The 16,525-nt window shown below is 37.1% G+C and overlaps 1 protein-coding gene across 3 annotated transcripts in view; it reads left to right on the top strand.

The window, feature by feature from the left end:
* Positions 1-11,358, top strand: part of COL12A1 (collagen type XII alpha 1 chain) — a 93,907-nt gene extending 82,549 nt beyond the window's left edge. For 2 of the 3 annotated variants that reach the window (XM_017825852.1, XM_017825836.1), the window contains exons 60-65: positions 3,556-3,591; positions 3,702-3,768; positions 5,355-5,543; positions 6,611-6,679; positions 7,709-7,879; positions 9,028-11,358. In XM_017825852.1, coding sequence (XP_017681341.1) covers positions 3,556-3,591; positions 3,702-3,768; positions 5,355-5,543; positions 6,611-6,679; positions 7,709-7,879; positions 9,028-9,038 — 543 coding nt within the window. In that variant the 3' untranslated portion in view covers positions 9,039-11,358. The other variant, XM_017825846.1, reaches the window with a different exon arrangement.
* The last annotated feature ends 5,167 nt before the right edge of the window (positions 11,359-16,525 follow it).

The following is a 16,525-nucleotide window of genomic DNA, read 5'->3' as shown; positions in this document are numbered from 1 at the left end:
GAGTGAGAATTTGGTAAGAGTTTGTACACGTATCATAAGGTAACAACCATCAAGGGTAAGAAGGACTCATTAAACTGGAAGAGGATAATGGTTCAAGAATAAATTGATATGTTTTCTGTGCATAAATGTAATGGGAAATAGAAGATATTGGACTGTAAGAGAGGAAAAGTTCCAGTACTTGTTGTTTTATAGGTGTGTGAGTAAAAACAGTAATGGATGGGGAGGCAGAGTCAGTTGTGTTAAGGTAGAGCTACAGATTCTGTGACAACAGGTCTGACTTGGTTGATCAGGAAGGTCCCCAGGAAACAGTGCAAGGCTTTGATGTTTTATATATAAGGTGCTATTAAACTGATGCCTCCAGGACCAAATAAACTGTGAAAACGTTTTGTGGGTAGTCCCAAGTTTGTTGTGAGTTATATGCAGGCTTTGAGAATTTTGCATTTCCTGGTGCCATGTGTTCACTGATCTTGCATGCATCTATGCAGATGTCCTAGATGAAGTTTCAAAAAGACACTGCTTTGGGAGGAACAAACTGATGGTTTTTGAGCGGAGCAAACATTCTTCTGGGGAAAACAAATGAGCACATTATCTTTTACAATAAAAATAGCAAAACTTTCTTTGTTTTTTCCTCCTTCAGCCATAGAACTATGCTACAGGCCCAGCCTTCATCCCACAGCTCAGAAAAAATCCCCCATGCAGCATAAACCAGCTTTTCCTTGCACTGACCCCAAGTGACTCCCTCATTGCAGAATATCAACAAAACAGAATGCCAGCAACAGCTGCTGCTTCTCAAAATGCTGTCAAGCAGTTGGCTAAACTTCACTTTTTTGTCTATTAAAAGAAAATAAACTGAAATTCAGGAGGCATATAACCAAGTGGGAGGAAGATGCAAATAGCAACTCAGTAATTGCAGTTGTAATTATTTTTTTGGAAAATATGTTTCTAAAATATCCAGGTGAAAAATGTACTTTATTGTTAACATAGCCATCAGCCTGTAATCTTCAAATTTTAAAATTGGTTCCAAATAGCCTATAGACTTTCAATCATAAGGCTGAATCAGTGTTTGTTTGCAAGGTCACAAATTAAAGAATGAGGCTCATTTTATTTCAGTGAATTGCAAAATTGACTATGTATCACTTAGAATTAAGGAATAACATAATCATTTTCCTAGCTGGGGCACCTTTGTTGGCAATACTTTGGAGCAATGTTGTGCTTTTGTTAACAGAGCACCTTCCTGTCTTACCAACATGGCTTGTGGTTGAAGACAGCCTGAAGAACTTTTCTTGACCAATCAACAAAAATATTTCCAGAAACACTGTATAGAATTTGAACATTTTAAGTTTGTATAATTTTTTTCTCTTTGTATAGTTCTAGTGTGTGAATATTCTAGCAAGTGAATTACTTGGAACATGGAGTTTTAAGTAATTATTAGAATATTGTCAGGATAGTAGATCAGAAATCTGATTTCTAATGCTTGCACTTGCCTAGTGAATAAACCAACTATGTACTGTATGATTTGCTTCTGGTCAAAACACCACAAGGTTGTACTATGAAAACCGTAGAAAGAATGAGAATACAATGAGCAAGTATTATAAATATTTATGCAGCATATAATTTCAAAGGAATATGCTTTCATAAAATAGAAAAAAAATTGGCAAGTTTCAAACAGAAAGAGAAGCATGAAATAGTTTGTTAACATTCCCCCCCTCCTAGATTTTCATATTATAGACTAGTGCAAGTAAAAACCTGCAATTCTGTTCAATGGATATTTCAGCTATATGTAATAGTTTATGAATGAGATGTTGATGTCTGTTGATTTGGGAGTCAAATTACATCTCTACAGTACATTATCATTTACCACAATGTTAATTATTAGAGAATGACAGACAGAAAGGTCATGTTTTCCTGATGATTTTAGTTGTTACCATTTATTTATGTTGTTATGGCATTTACAAGTCCATAGGCTGTTTCAGCATGTGGCTGTAATAAGCTAAAACTGAAAGACAGATGCTTCCCTGTGGACTTCACAGAGTAAGAAAGATACAGATGAAAGAGTAAAGGACAGAAGGGAAAGAATATTCATCAGCTTGATGGGTATATTTTGTACTTATTAGTAACTGTCTCATTGGTGGCATAATTTATTCCAGTGGCACATTTATGATGTCACCATTTTAAATCAGTCATTTGAGTCTGTACAATCAATTTTGCCTGAACGATCTGTCATTCATGATGCAAATGTACCATATGACAACTACTTAACTCAATGATGGATGAACTGTCTCATATTTTCTGTGGCATCTCATGGGGTAGGTGTGTGCAACTCTGCTGCAGAGAAGCTGAGAGAACATACTAAGTTCACACTCCAGCATACCCCATAGGCATTTGTTTGCCCAAAACCTTGATGGAAGTCTATGAAACAGTACCACTGCGTTCGAGTGGTGTCTGCTGTGACCTCAGTGGAATGATTTGGTGTCTCATGTTGCTGAAATTAATTGCGGGTACTGTAGGAATGTTATGAGAAACAGCTGCAGCCCACACTTAGCCTTTGCTTTGTTAATGGTGATAAACAGGCTCCTTAAAGAAATACTACAATGTACAAAGCAGTAATACTTACGATGTGTGTGTAACTATGTGGAGAGCCATGTAGAGCATCAGATAACCAAATTGATCTCTCACCTTTGAAATATGCCTTATGTTCAAATAGTAATTTAGGCTACAAGTGAAAATCTATGTGAACTCATGCTAGACCCATCATTATTCCTGATGTTTTTCATATACACATACATATATAAAAATTAGAATCAGGCCTTCTGGTTTGCTTCTTACATAGTATTCTTGAAAACCAAAAAACCCACAACCACTAAACTATTCAAAGGCTAATGGAAAGTGCTGTTAGAAAAAAGTTGGCAAACCTGAATAATTATAAAGCAGCTCAAGCTAAGACTTCTATGAGACTTTTGTAAGACTTAGAAATGGTTGAGAATTAGGAGAGAAGCTGTAATTTTAAATAGAGTAAGTGCTTACTGGCATCTCTCTCCATCTTATGTGTCATCTCTGCATAAATATTTTTGTCTTAACAGAGAATCCTTTTCATATGTTCAAGGAGACAGCTACCCTTCCTAGACTTGTGTTATTTTTCCTAGATTACCTTCTTTAATGATGAGTTGTCTTAAGACTTAAAATTAAACAGTCTTGTATAACTCACACAAGACCATTGACCATTTACAGAAATGTGATGCTAGAAATTCCACTTTCAAATTGACAGTGAGGTCCCAGTGTCAGAATACATCAGTTTTTTGGCCCTAGTTTGAATTTTTTTCCTCTGGTCTTTTTCTTATGCATCTGTCAGTGTGTTTGATCCCAGACAAAAGATCATTGTTTCTCCAGTCTTTTCTGGCACCTGTTTTAGCATCTCTGAAATGTAAAGTTCAAGAAGGATTGGGTCTGTCTTCTTGAAAGAGTCAATTTTTTTTCTAGAACTGCATGTCTCAAACAAGTAGTTGGGGTGGAATAACATAATTCTTCAGTTGCTTTATTTTTCCTTATTTATTTTAGGGTGCACCCGGAATGAAGGGAGAAAAAGGCGACAGAGTAAGTCTGAATGAAAGTCAGTTTTTCTTATAATTTTAAAATTAAACACTGTGTCTTTAAAAGCACAGACACTTACTAATAAAACACTTGGTTTGCATTTGATTATTTAGGGTGACATTGCTTCTCAGAACATGATGCGAGCAGTTGCAAGACAAGTCTGTGAACAACTGATAAATGGTAAACTGTGTTGCTTGCTTTGTTTCTCATACTAGTAATTTACCACTTTGTGTTCTAAAAAGAGAAAACAATGGTTTACATTTGAGGTGACAGATACTGGCTAGAGAGCACAGCAAGAGCTTGACTGATCTTTTAGCTGTCACACGCCAATTATTTGGTGGAAAAAAACATAGCAGCAAATTTTTGCCAAATCCAGAGGCTAGCTTGATCATGAACTAGTCTGTGACCTTTGGAAATACAGACGCAGGTCTAACACTCTGTACAAGGAGGGTGACTTTACTTTTGTCATTCTGGTCCAAAATTACTTCATCTTTGCAGTAAAATCAGTATACATTTTCTCTTTAAGCATGTCATCTTCAAGAGGAGGAAATCGGTGAGAAAAACAATGTTTGTTGCAGATATTTTGGTTGTAGGTATTTTGCTAGCAGGGAAAGACAGATGAGTGTTGGGTAACTACTGTGCACAGAATCAGCAGTGTAAAAGTAATATTTATTTGGAGGAGGACTTCAAATTGAATTTCAGTCCTCTACTGCCACACAGTGCAGCTCTGCAGCCCAGGAAATTGTTCTCTACAAAGGCTTTCTCTCTGTCTCTGAAGCGGTGCTTTTGCTATCGGTAGACTTGCTGAGGAGGACAGCGGCAAGTGTGCCCGTAAATTGTTCTTAATATTGTATCTATTATAAGGGTAAGTGCTGACTGAAGTAAATAGATATACCTTTGGGATCACTACCTTTGTGTACAGGGAGGAGGACAGTATGTCCTTTAAAATGTCTGTGATGGCTGCTGTTTAAAACATGTCTGTTAGTTAGCCATCACAGAAGAAGGAAATTACATTCATGAATGTGTTAGACTTATGAATACGGGTATCTTATCTGAGATCTTTTAACATCCCTTCTTTGAGCATCCCTGCCTTATTTTTTTCATGTTCAGCTCATCTCTTCGGGGTTATGCTAGGATTGGCACATTACACTAATCAGGTAGGACTAGATGTGTCCCCCCATTAAAGGGTTCCTTCCTGCATAGTTTCACAATGCTGTTGCTTTTATTCACACACCTTTTTTTTTGCCTATGTGCAGAAGGTATATAGGTACAAGCCTTTGCATCCTACAGGCTTAAGAAAGCAACTTTGCAGACTGTGTGCTTCTAGCTCTACACAGGCATAATTTATACTGTTTGTGGTAGCTTCAGAGCTCTGAAAGTACGTAGAAATGTGATACTCCAGTTTTAAAAGTGGAACAAGTCCTTTCTGTTCTTCAGAGTAAAAGCAACTCTAAATAGAGCTCTGAGAACAGGAGTATTGTAAAAAATGTTTATTTCGTGATTTTAATAGTTTTATGTTAAATTTCTGTTAATGTTATTGGCTTCCAGAATCCCCCTTACCTTTCCTTCCTCCATCCCTCCTCCGTTTATGTTCAGCCTTCTCATCAGACATTCATCTTAAGTCTTTCTAATTCATCTGAACTAATTCATCACTAATTTATTGAATGGGAGCAAGAATAGGACTTAATGAAGAGAGATGATTTTTTATTACTTCCCACTCTGATAAAAGATTTTCTCTCATTTCGCATGTTTTTTTTCTTTTGAAGGTCAAATGAGCCGGTTCAATCAAATGCTGAATCAAATTCCAAATGATTATTATTCAAACCGTAACCAGCCAGGGCCACCAGGTCCACCTGGTCCCCCAGGAGCTGCTGGGACAAGAGGAGAGCCTGGACCTGGAGGAAGACCAGGATTCCCAGGACCTCCTGGGGTCCAAGGTCCACCTGGCGAAAGAGGTGAGTAAATTCCAAGGCAGCTGTACAGTGGACATAGCGCAGAGACTGCCAGGAGAGCTGTCTGCTTCCTTTACCATGACAGACGAGGAAGCCCATACCTAGCAGCAGCCTGTTAGGCCAGTTGGATTGCCTGAGGGACACTGGTGTTCTAGAGGGCAAGGTTAATTACATCAGTGCTTTTCCTCTGTCTCTCTTGCTTAGATTTCATGAAACACAAATTAGTCTAACATTTTGGCTGCTGTCTGATGCTTCCATGTAATATCCCAGGAAAATGAAAGTTCTCAGAACTTTTCTGGCACTAAACAGCTGTATCTTGAAAGGCTGTTTGGAGTAACACAGCTCTGCAAAATATAACATTGATTAAGAGAGAGACTGAGTCATTACCAAGAATAAAATGTCAGAGTTGAAAGAATTAGGTCTACATCCTTGGTTCTTTGCAGTACCCTGAGGGAGGAAAGCAACTCTGAACTGAATTTGAGCATGTGGGTAAACCTATTTTATGGCTATCCTGGATCACTGCAATCATATGGAGTATCTGTACTGTACTATGTTGTGACCTTTGCTTATTCCAGCTACTCTACTGTAGCATAGATTCAGAGCTGTGTTTTCTAGCATATATTTTAGTATATTTTAAAATAAAGACTGGGAATAAATCAAGGAAGAATGAATTTCTGAATTTCTTAAACTTATTTCATTATAACTGTTCCTAAGAAAGTGTAAGCATATTTTATAGCAGAAGTATGCAAGCTTGAAGTGCCTTCCTGTTTGTAGATTAAAATAATAAGGTTCTGTGGTGTTTTTAGTATCTCAAATTCTTTTCTATGTTTAAAAAAGTTTATTCATACTAAATTACCTCTTCATCTTACTTTATTTTTAAGTTAATGTATTTATATCCAATTTTTTTTCCCCAGATACACATGTGGACATCTGTAGAACATAGAGTTTAACCGGTCTTGTTACATTAAATAATAGGAACTAAATATTAATGTCAACAAGAGAGCATGAAGAAATATTTGTTGATGTGGTTTCCTTTCTTTGGTTTTTACTGCCTTTTTATTATTCTGTAGGAATGCCTGGAGAGAAAGGTGAAAGAGGGACTGGATCTCAAGGACCAAGAGGTTTGCCGGGACCACCTGGTAAATATTTTTTGTTTAATCAGATTACAGAAAATTAGGAGAAAAGGGCAACATTTCATCATAGGGAGCCAGACTACATATGGTAAATGAACATGCTATACTCTGTCCACTTCATGTGTTTGAAAAGTATTAGAGTTTACTGGAAACCCCTAAAAAATTTGGAATTTAGGAAGATTTTTGGATGTGACTAAGAGATATTTGTCTTTGTCTTGCGATTTCCTCATTTGGCATGCTTGCTTGTGTGAAAATATTTTCCATGAAAACACATTTCCAAATATTTGACAGATATTTTTCATAAGTGTTATCAAATAATACTTTTGCAGTGTTTAATTCCATTTTTTAGTTGCTGAACTACAAAATACTCCTACATGCAGAGTTACCAGATGATAGAGGCAGATGATTGGACTATTGGTTTTGGTCTTTTATCACGAAATTTTGTTCATTGATGCCTTGCCTTAAATCAGCTGCATCATTTGTTCCTGCTTGTAGTTTACTAGGCTAAAATGATTTTTCATTACAGGACCCATAAGATGCTTGCAGCAAATTGTATCCACAGTTACTTGACGCTTTACTTTTCTGCTAACCATAATAAGACTGGTTCCAAAAAAAACATTACCTCATCTATCCTGGGGCTACGGGGTAGCAGAATTAATATACTCCTGTATTTTAATTGAAATCCAGTGTGCTTGTCTAATCTAGTAGTTTCCCTTGAGATCGTCATATCTTACCCAAAGAGGAAATAAACCAGAGAATTCATTGAAGTTTCTTACTTGGCTCAAACCTTGCTAAATCAGATTCTATGAATAAATCCTTAAATAAGCCACACACAAGGAAACAACTAATGATGAGTCACATTTCTAGTGTTCTTTTGTTTTTCTTTCTGTTGACCACCATACAGCAACAAAGTGCAAGTGTTTCTCACTAAAGACATAGCCTAGGCTGTGTAGTCTAGACACCAGTAATGTTAGCTGTTTTATCCAGCTGGCTCTTAGAGAAAACAACCTCCCAACCTCTCCATTCTAAAATTAGGTCCACAAGGAGAATCTAGAACTGGTCCACCAGGCTCCACAGGATCACGAGGACCACCAGGGCCACCAGGTCGTCCTGGAAATGCGGGTATTCGAGGTCCCCCAGGGCCACCAGGATATTGTGATTCATCCCAGTGTGCTAGCATTCCTTACAATGGCCAAGGATTCCCAGGTAAGTTATGAACAACTTATCCTTAACCTTGCCTTAGATAGCTTTCAAAGACATGGCTGTTCATATTGAGCTGCTTTACATGAGACAGTCCTGCTAGCCTGAACATACTGAATCAGGAGGAGATGGTTGCAGTGAGCAGGCCTGCCTTGTTGTAATGTCAGGTATATGAACAGCCATTTAGACTTCGATACAGGTTCACTTGATGTTATTTATGTATGGTTTCCTTTAAAAAGGAAGTGGTGACAAATATTTTAGTCTTTAAAAAAAATAGTTAATAATGTTGCTCATAGAATTTAACTGATTTTAAGTGATTTTCTTCTCTTCTTTTTTCCCTCCCTCTATCACCACCCCTCCCAATCATCTTCAGAACAAGGTTGAATTCTCCATGTTTCTCTTGAAAAATAAAAGGAATGCGGTGTTTGGCAATTTCCATGTGTCTCTTTTTGAGCAATGTCAGGATTATTTATACAAAATTGATTCCTGAAATAAAAATTTTCCGCAAAGGAAATCCATTTGGTGATAACAATGCAGACAACTGAAAAGCACCACTGTCCTACAATATCTACCAAATTAAACAGCATGGAGTCTCGGATTAGCCCTGGGTCATATAAGCCTTCCACTCTGTGATGTAGCTCAAAACAGTAGGCTGCTTCTGGAAGCAAAATGAAGGGTCACAGCGGCCAGCAATTTCTGACTGGAAAGATTCTAATATAGTTTAACATAGGGATCCTGCAGGACCACGGTATTGTTAACAAATTAATATGTATGCCTTGCCAGACCTCAAAATTAATGTATGTGATACTACTATTTGATATGGTTTGCTGTTAGCATATTGTGCATGTACCCATGAAAAGTAAAAAAAAAGAAAAGATATATATATATATATATGTACACACTTGCAGACTCAGTGTTGCTGGTTAAAGAGCCAAGTGGTTCTGCAGATATCACACAAAATTCTTATTTAAATGAAAAATAAAGAAAATTCTGCCTGTGATTCAGCAGTGTTTTCCTTTCTAGTAAGCAGCTATGTATACATATATAAATATATGCTTATGACTTAACTGTTATGTATTTAATTGGATGAAAGTATTTTTTTGCACATCAGATGGACTTTTTAAAAGACTAACATCATCTTTGACCTGTTTCAGGTTTCGGCTAACACATTTTCTAAGTCGCCAGTGCTGCTTACAGTTTGAATACATGAAAGTCCTGTTTCTGAGATGTTTGCGCACGTGCTTATTAGAAAATGAGTCTGTATGGATATTTCACCATGGATATGGTTTTTGAACCATGTTGACCTCATAGAACGGGGAGATACTTTTACTAACACAACTTGTGAATGAGATAAAGGACAGTGATGTCAATTCATTAAGCCTATTGCATTTCAACAATAAAACAGACAGTCTTTCTTTTTTAAAAAAGACCTAGACCATCAAAAGCCTCAGTGGCGAAGGAGGCTTGTAAAACTACTAACCAGTAAAGGTAATGCCATTAGTAGAGAGACGGATTTAACCTGGAAAATGAGAAATAACTTATGTAAATAGTAAACTAATTGTGGCTTGTAAATGATTTGTATGGGACTGTATCCACTAAAATCTGTTAACAACCCTACATGATACTTTTGCATAAAAGCCTGCTGCTGCTTGCTATAGGCCGGAATAACATCTTTGACAACTTATGAAACCTACCTGTCTGTTGCTTGTTACCAACATGTCTGAATCGGGGCATGTGCCTTTTCTCATGTGTAATCTTGTTGGATCTGTAACTGCAGTTATAAATATCAAAGTTTTATAATTATTTTTCTTCTGTTTTGCTGTAGTTTTTGGTGTTCCTGAAGCACCAGCTGTAACTCGGTATGTTACGAGGAACAGCACGAGAAAATGACATGTACTGTATATTGCCGCTGGTGATAGTTATGTGTACAATTACTTTCCCATTCTCAGAGAAAATTAGTATATGCCAAACCCATCTCTTCATTTTACCTGCTCCATGTCTTCTACTAATTACGCAGTTTAAAATGAAGTCCAGTGCTTGGATTTATTAAAGTAGCTGTAAAATAATAATTTTATTTTATTTGCTTTGGTTTTGTTTTGTTTTTAATAATTTTACCATAATTTGTCCCTCGCGTAATTTAAGACTTTCTGCAATGTTTTATGTATTATACATATGAAGCCTTTCAAGTTGAATTTTAAACCTTTTATCATTTTACTACCAAAAAGCATTCATCAGCAAAACTGAAAAATACCCCCAGTGAACTACTAATTTATGTATTTATTATATGAAAATAAGATTGAACTAACATTATGTATAAAAACTAACTTTCATTGCATATGTGGATTCAAAGACATGCGATAACTATTATGTTCAATCGGACAACTATTTTCAACCAGAACCATACGTGCCTGAAAGTGGACCCTATCAACCTGAAGGTGAACCCTTTATAGTACCTATGGAGTCAGAAAGGAGAGAGGACGAGTATGAGGACTATGGAGTTGAAATGCATTCACCAGAATACCCTGAGCACATGCGCTGGAAAAGATCACTGTCAGGAAAAGCAAAAACAAAACCATAAAAGATCTGTGTCTTGTTTTGGTTTTTTTGGTTGGTGGTTTTTTGGATTTTTTTGCTGTACTTGCATTTGCAGATACATGCAGGGAGAGTGCATCATTCCTTTTGCAATATATCTTTCTGGTCTTTTCATATCAGATGCAACCCTGTTTTGTATCTTGCTTATGTGGTGATAGCAATGTGTGTACCTAGAGACTTCATGTTGCTCTGGAAATGCTTGTAAAATACTGTTGCTTGTAGTGGCTGCATACAGGTTAATGTGTGCATTCAGTTATACCAGTTCTGCCTTTTCATTAAAATAATGTAAAAACAAATAAATAAAAAAAAATGAAAACCAAAAAACCAAACCAAAAATAACCACAGAGCTGCTGCAAATTTTCTAAGGACTGTCTGCTTTAGCTCTGCATTTTTTTTCTTTTTCAAATGCATGTTTTCAGTTCAGTCAGATCACAGGTTTGCATTATCTAGTTAAAAAAGAAACAATAATTTCCCTCTCCTTCCAATATCATTGTCATTTTCTTCTATTCTGAATTACAATCTGCAGAGCATATACTGCTCTTATACATCTCCTCTAAACACCACAAACATTAAGTAGCTGAAATCATTGTATCAACTGGATACAGTTTAATAATGCCTGAAATCTCCTTGTTTGTAGACACAGTTACATTATGCCAAATTGCAGTCAATCCTGCAGAGATGGAATTGCATGTTTATGTTGTATATTTAGTATGGATTTTTTTTTCAGAATACAGTGTTTCTTAGTTATCAAAAGCAGTTGGAAATCATTTGCAAGACTATGGATATAGAATTGCTGCTTTTATATTTTAACTGCACATTGTGAATTTCACTGCCTTATATTATTTATTTCTGAAATGAAAGAGGCATTTTTCAATAAAACTACTGAAAATTTATGTGTCTATTCATTTTTTGAAAGGCGTTGTGGCACTTATATGTGTGTATTGTATTAGAGGTAGTTACTCAATCTTTTGGAAATGCTGGGTACCAAAAATCAGTTAGAATGGGAATAGTCTTAAAATAGGTATTTTGGCTGTGGTATCTAGAGGTAGGTGGATGAAAGCAGAAGAGGCTTCCTCTGTCTGAGGTATGAATAAGACTTTAAACAAATTCAATCTGCAAGGCATTTGGTGAAGAAAATGAGGTAGCAACTGGCGCTCAGAGTCTGCCTTTTTTGGGATTTCTAGTGGATGGCTGCTGCAGAGAGACACTTTCCACCTGAGGAGCTATTTGAACTGCAGAGAGTACCTAAAGCTACACAACCTTTAATTCTTCACGAGCTGTGAGCATTGTGGCAGCGCTGAGTCCAGTATTAGCAAATAGCTTGCTTGAGGAAGTGGGTATCTGGTGTTTGCTGAGCTCTGTTCTGCTTGGACTGTACATGTGCTGGCTCTTCCCTGCATGGGAGCTTATCTGTGTTGGCACAACTTTGATCACGGCTTTACCTAGAGAGGGTGACAAGAACAATTTGGAAAAGAACAACAGTGGGCCAGAAGAATTACTTGGTAACTGAGGAGGAGAATGGACTGGTGGTGATCCTTCCTATCCATGGTATCTTAATAAAGGTTTGTCTTAGAAACAGAAATGGCTTTTGCCATAGGACCTGGAGCAAACCCTTTTGACTTAATTGGGAAAGCTGAAATTCTGTTTCTTAAGATTGTGCAAGACATCTGTCACAGAAGTGAAGCTAAACATGCAGGCTGGCTTCCTGACCACTGAGTGTTAGTCTGCATTGGAAGCTGTATGGCAAATTTTAGTGTCCACTAATGGAAATTATATACCTCTGTAGACTGCCTGACTGATTATAAGTGAAAGGAAATACAAACAAATGGTATTTCAAAGAGTGATCCTGATTATAGCCATATGCCTTTTAGACTGTAAGAGAATAATTCCGGTTCGAACTGAGGAACGTTTAAAGGAGAATCAAAGCCATTAATTCTTTGTGTTTCCTTCTAATTGTGGGGAGTTAAGTATCAAAAACATGTCCAGCAGCTTCATGTGCAATAAATAAAGGCATGAGTCTTGCAGAAAGAAAAAAAAAAAAAGATACTGGTAGAAATCTGGAGAAGTGATTAAAAAGTTTCTCTTATATTTGAAAATAATGACATCTTACATTTTCTCCCATCTGCTTTTTTCTGGCATTAAGTGTGTCTCTAGGATAAGATTAACTAAATGCCTATATCTTCATTTAAAAGATTTCTTTGTATCTTCCAAACAGAAATTTTTACCTAATTTAAAGCATATATTTGAAATTATTTTGTATTTCTTCACAAAATACACCAAATGCCTGCCAAGGATGCCTTGTATTTTTTGTGTTCTGTATTGATATCAGTCTTAATAGAGATGCCACTATTTTATTATCTGCTGGCCTGAAATATTTACACATCTAACAAAACCTTAGCTTATTGGTAGTTAATACATTTTTAATGACAAAATTTTGCTCATATATCTGCAGGATGGACACAAGTTCTAGCTTGTGTGCTTCCTACAGGCACAGAATTACAAAGTACAAGTCATGACCATTTCTGAACTTGAAACAAGTGCTGGTAAGCATTTATATTTAATTTAGAAATCCTCACAATCCTCAAACCTGTTAACACTTGTTTTACTTCTGCCACCAAGTTTGACAGAGTCAGACTTTTGACAGTGCATTTTGAAGTAAAAAGGACTTTCGCTGGCTCATCCAAATTATGGAGAAAATACTGGAGATGTTTGGACAGCTTATAAATGAATGTTTACCAGTTGAGGCCAAAAAGGAAGAACAACTTATTTCCAGGAATTCTCAGGGGAATGACTCTCAGGGGTGGAGGGGCTACTGATGGCACTTTTGGGAAAGTTGTTGCAAAGCTGAGCCAAAGGAATCCTGGAGTAATACAGATTCAGTGCGCATACAAATTTCAATTCCTGAATATCTCATACACAACCGAGCCATTTATGTAGTCTGGAAATTTTAAAGAAGGGAATTGTTTGAAAGCTAAATTTTAATTATCTACACAATTCTCATTTTGGCAAAAACTGTGGGTAGAAACAAGCAGATGGGAACGGGCTGCTGCTTCTTTGAAATTAGTATGGAGCATTTGGTAGGCTGAGAGAGTTGGGCCTGTTCAGCCTCGAGAAGAGACAACTGAGAGGGGACCTCATCAATGTCTATAAGTATCTGAAGGGAGGATGTAAAGAGGATGGAGCCAGGCTCTTTTTGCTGGTGCCCAGCAATAGGACAAGAGGCAACAGGCAAAAACTAATGCACAGGAAATTCCACCTGAATATTAGGAAGAACTTCTTTACTGTGCGGGTGACCATGCACTGGAGCAGATTACCCAGAGAGGATGTGGAGTCTCCTTTACTGGAGATATTCAAGAATTGGACACAATCCTGTACAATGTGCTGTAGGATGGCCCTGCTTGAGCAGGGAATTTGGACCACATGACCCATTGTGGTCCCTTCCAAACTTGCCCATTCTGTGATTCTGTGTTTGCAGAGGGGAACTTAATGAAGAGAGCCTTTGTCCCACAATTGTTCAATCAAAGAGCAAGTTATTTGCATTTCTGATAGCATGGATAGCAAAACTGCAAAAATACCCAGATGCTGTTACTCATTTATGGAGACTAAATATTGTAGTAATGCATCACTGCTGAGATCTTTGTGCAATAGTAGGCAAAAATACAGTGAAAGAAGATATGTAAGAGTGCTGGCCTTAATTTTTATTTTTGTTGTGGTTTTGCAGTAGTCTCTTGAATGCCATAGAGCTGACTGCACAGAGAGGCTTATTAAAGAAGAAGATAAAGGGACAGTGACTGATATGGCCAGACGTGAAGAGTTTCAAAAAACGACATAAGCTGTTGATCTTTGTTCCCATGAAGGCCCCTCATTGCACTAAAAAAAAATAAAAAGAGTATGTTAGTGATAACTTGATCAGTCTCCACAGATCTTAAAGGCAATAATTCTTATTAGCAAGTTTCCAAAACAAATTCTTCTGTGGAAAGCATATTAAAGGAGTCACGTAGTCCTTGAAGTTGTCCACTGTTGTTATGAAGTGAAAGAATGTGTTGGCATTTTTTGACTGCAGCTCAGACCAAAGCTACCAATGGGAAAACATTTTGGGAAGATGTTGCACTGTGAGAACAAGAATTGTTTTCATGTCAGATTTTTAAATAAGAATTAATACCTTTTGTATAATTTTATTTTAGGTGTCCCATTGAACACACTATTATGAAGGTTGTTGTACTTCTGGTCTTCAAAGTCAAAAAGATCAGATCAGCTTTTAGCTGTCAAGAAAACACAGCTTCTAATAAAGGCTTTACTTCCTTCAGTGTCCTGCAGAAGACCACCAAGTTTTGTCTCAATCAGCTAGATAAAAGATGCATAGCCATAACTTTCATGCTCTGGAAAGGGAGGTGTGAATTAAAGAAAATGCTTCTCCACATCTGAACATTTCTTAGATGACATTCAGCTGAAAAGAACGGAGTCTAACACTCCGTTCTAACACTCAGATTTTAGTGCTGATACACTATTGGCATCTGGAAAAAAAGGTTCAATCCATTTTCATTGAGTTATGCTTAATATGTTTCCATCTCATTGTTTTTACTCTTTTGTGTCGTTTATGAGCTAATTGGGACAAATTACCCCTCAAGAGTGATTCTGAAATTGCCTTGTATGATCAGCTATGTTTTTCCACTAAATTTAGTGAGGTTGAATTTATAGTCCTACTTTGATTCCACAAAAACATTCTGTAAGCTTGGAGACTTAGAAAGCCCCTAGTAATCAGATATTTCCTTTTTGATGCGGAAATGCAGCAAGACCGTTCGGAGTTGTCACACAAACTCTGCCCTGAGTTTAATTTCTATGTCAGCCTTGTGGCTCTGAATTTCTTCATCCTTGAAAACCACTGTTTGTTTCTGAACTATTCTTACAGAATAGTTTTGTGCCCAGTTTGACTCCCACTATCTTTCATTCCTCTACAGACAGGATGTCTTGAAGGTTTCATTCATTACCACTGTACCTTTTCTTTGTGCAGCTCATATTTGTTACTTCCTGCAGTGATGCAAGCTACTCACTGGATTTTCCTGAGTTTCCTAAAGTTTTGAGAACATGACATTTCTGGGCGGTTGCTTTGAGAAACCAATTGATCTCTTAGTGTCAGAATGTGATATGGCTCTAATAACTCGACCTTTTTAACCAGCCTTGAATTATCTTTCAAGTCACTACCAAGATTATTTGTATAATTTTAAATATTGAACAAATCAATGAAAATGAGACAAAGAAGAAATAAAATACTTTGTCCCTCATTTTCAGCGCATGATATTCCTGTAAAGTTCTTGAGTTAAAAATATTGAAGGAAATGTATTTTCTTTCTTCAGCTGTAATGAAAGTAGAAAGGCTTCAGATGCACAGGAAATACCAGAAAGAAGAAAACAAAAGCTGTATCTTTTTCCATTAGAGAGGGAACCTATCCAGGGACTACTGTCATGAACTTCACCAGAATTATTGGTCTCTGAGCAAAATAAAGTCATTTATAAGCTACAGAACTCCAGTATTGTTAACAAAAAAAAAAAAGTGTTCCTGTCTGGGATAAGCAGAAGTATATAAAACTGATAAATACCTGGAGTAATAGTGGTTTTGCAACTGCCAAACTGAAACAAATGTGAGACATTTATCTGTTTTAGTGCCCTGATGTTTATGCCTCATAGCAACCACCACTGGAAAATTGCAACACTTTATTTAGTGTTTGCACCTTGGGTTCTGTTCATGACAATGAACAGAAAAAAGTGACTAAAATTACTGTACATCGTGCAGGAGCAGTTTTCTCTTTATCAATTATGTCAACATGTCATGCCTGGTACAGTGTTTCTTCCCTTCTGCCATGCCCTCTTTCCTTCCTGAAGCTTATGTGCTGTCCTCCCCTATTCAACCCTCCTGCTTGTGTAGCTCTGGGATCCCAGGAAATAAGAAAGACAAGGACATGTTGGAGCAAGTTCAGCTGAGGAACACCAAGGTGGTCCAGGGGCTGGAGCACCTGGTGATTGTAAGAGTTGGGCTTGTTTAGCCTGGCAAAGAAAAGTCTGA

This window comes from Lepidothrix coronata, unplaced genomic scaffold (assembly GCF_001604755.1).
Source record: "Lepidothrix coronata isolate B3197 unplaced genomic scaffold, Lepidothrix_coronata-1.0 Scaffold4, whole genome shotgun sequence".
NCBI classification, from domain to species: Eukaryota; Metazoa; Chordata; class Aves; order Passeriformes; family Pipridae; genus Lepidothrix; species Lepidothrix coronata.
This window is presented reverse-complemented; position numbering and strand designations above follow the sequence as displayed.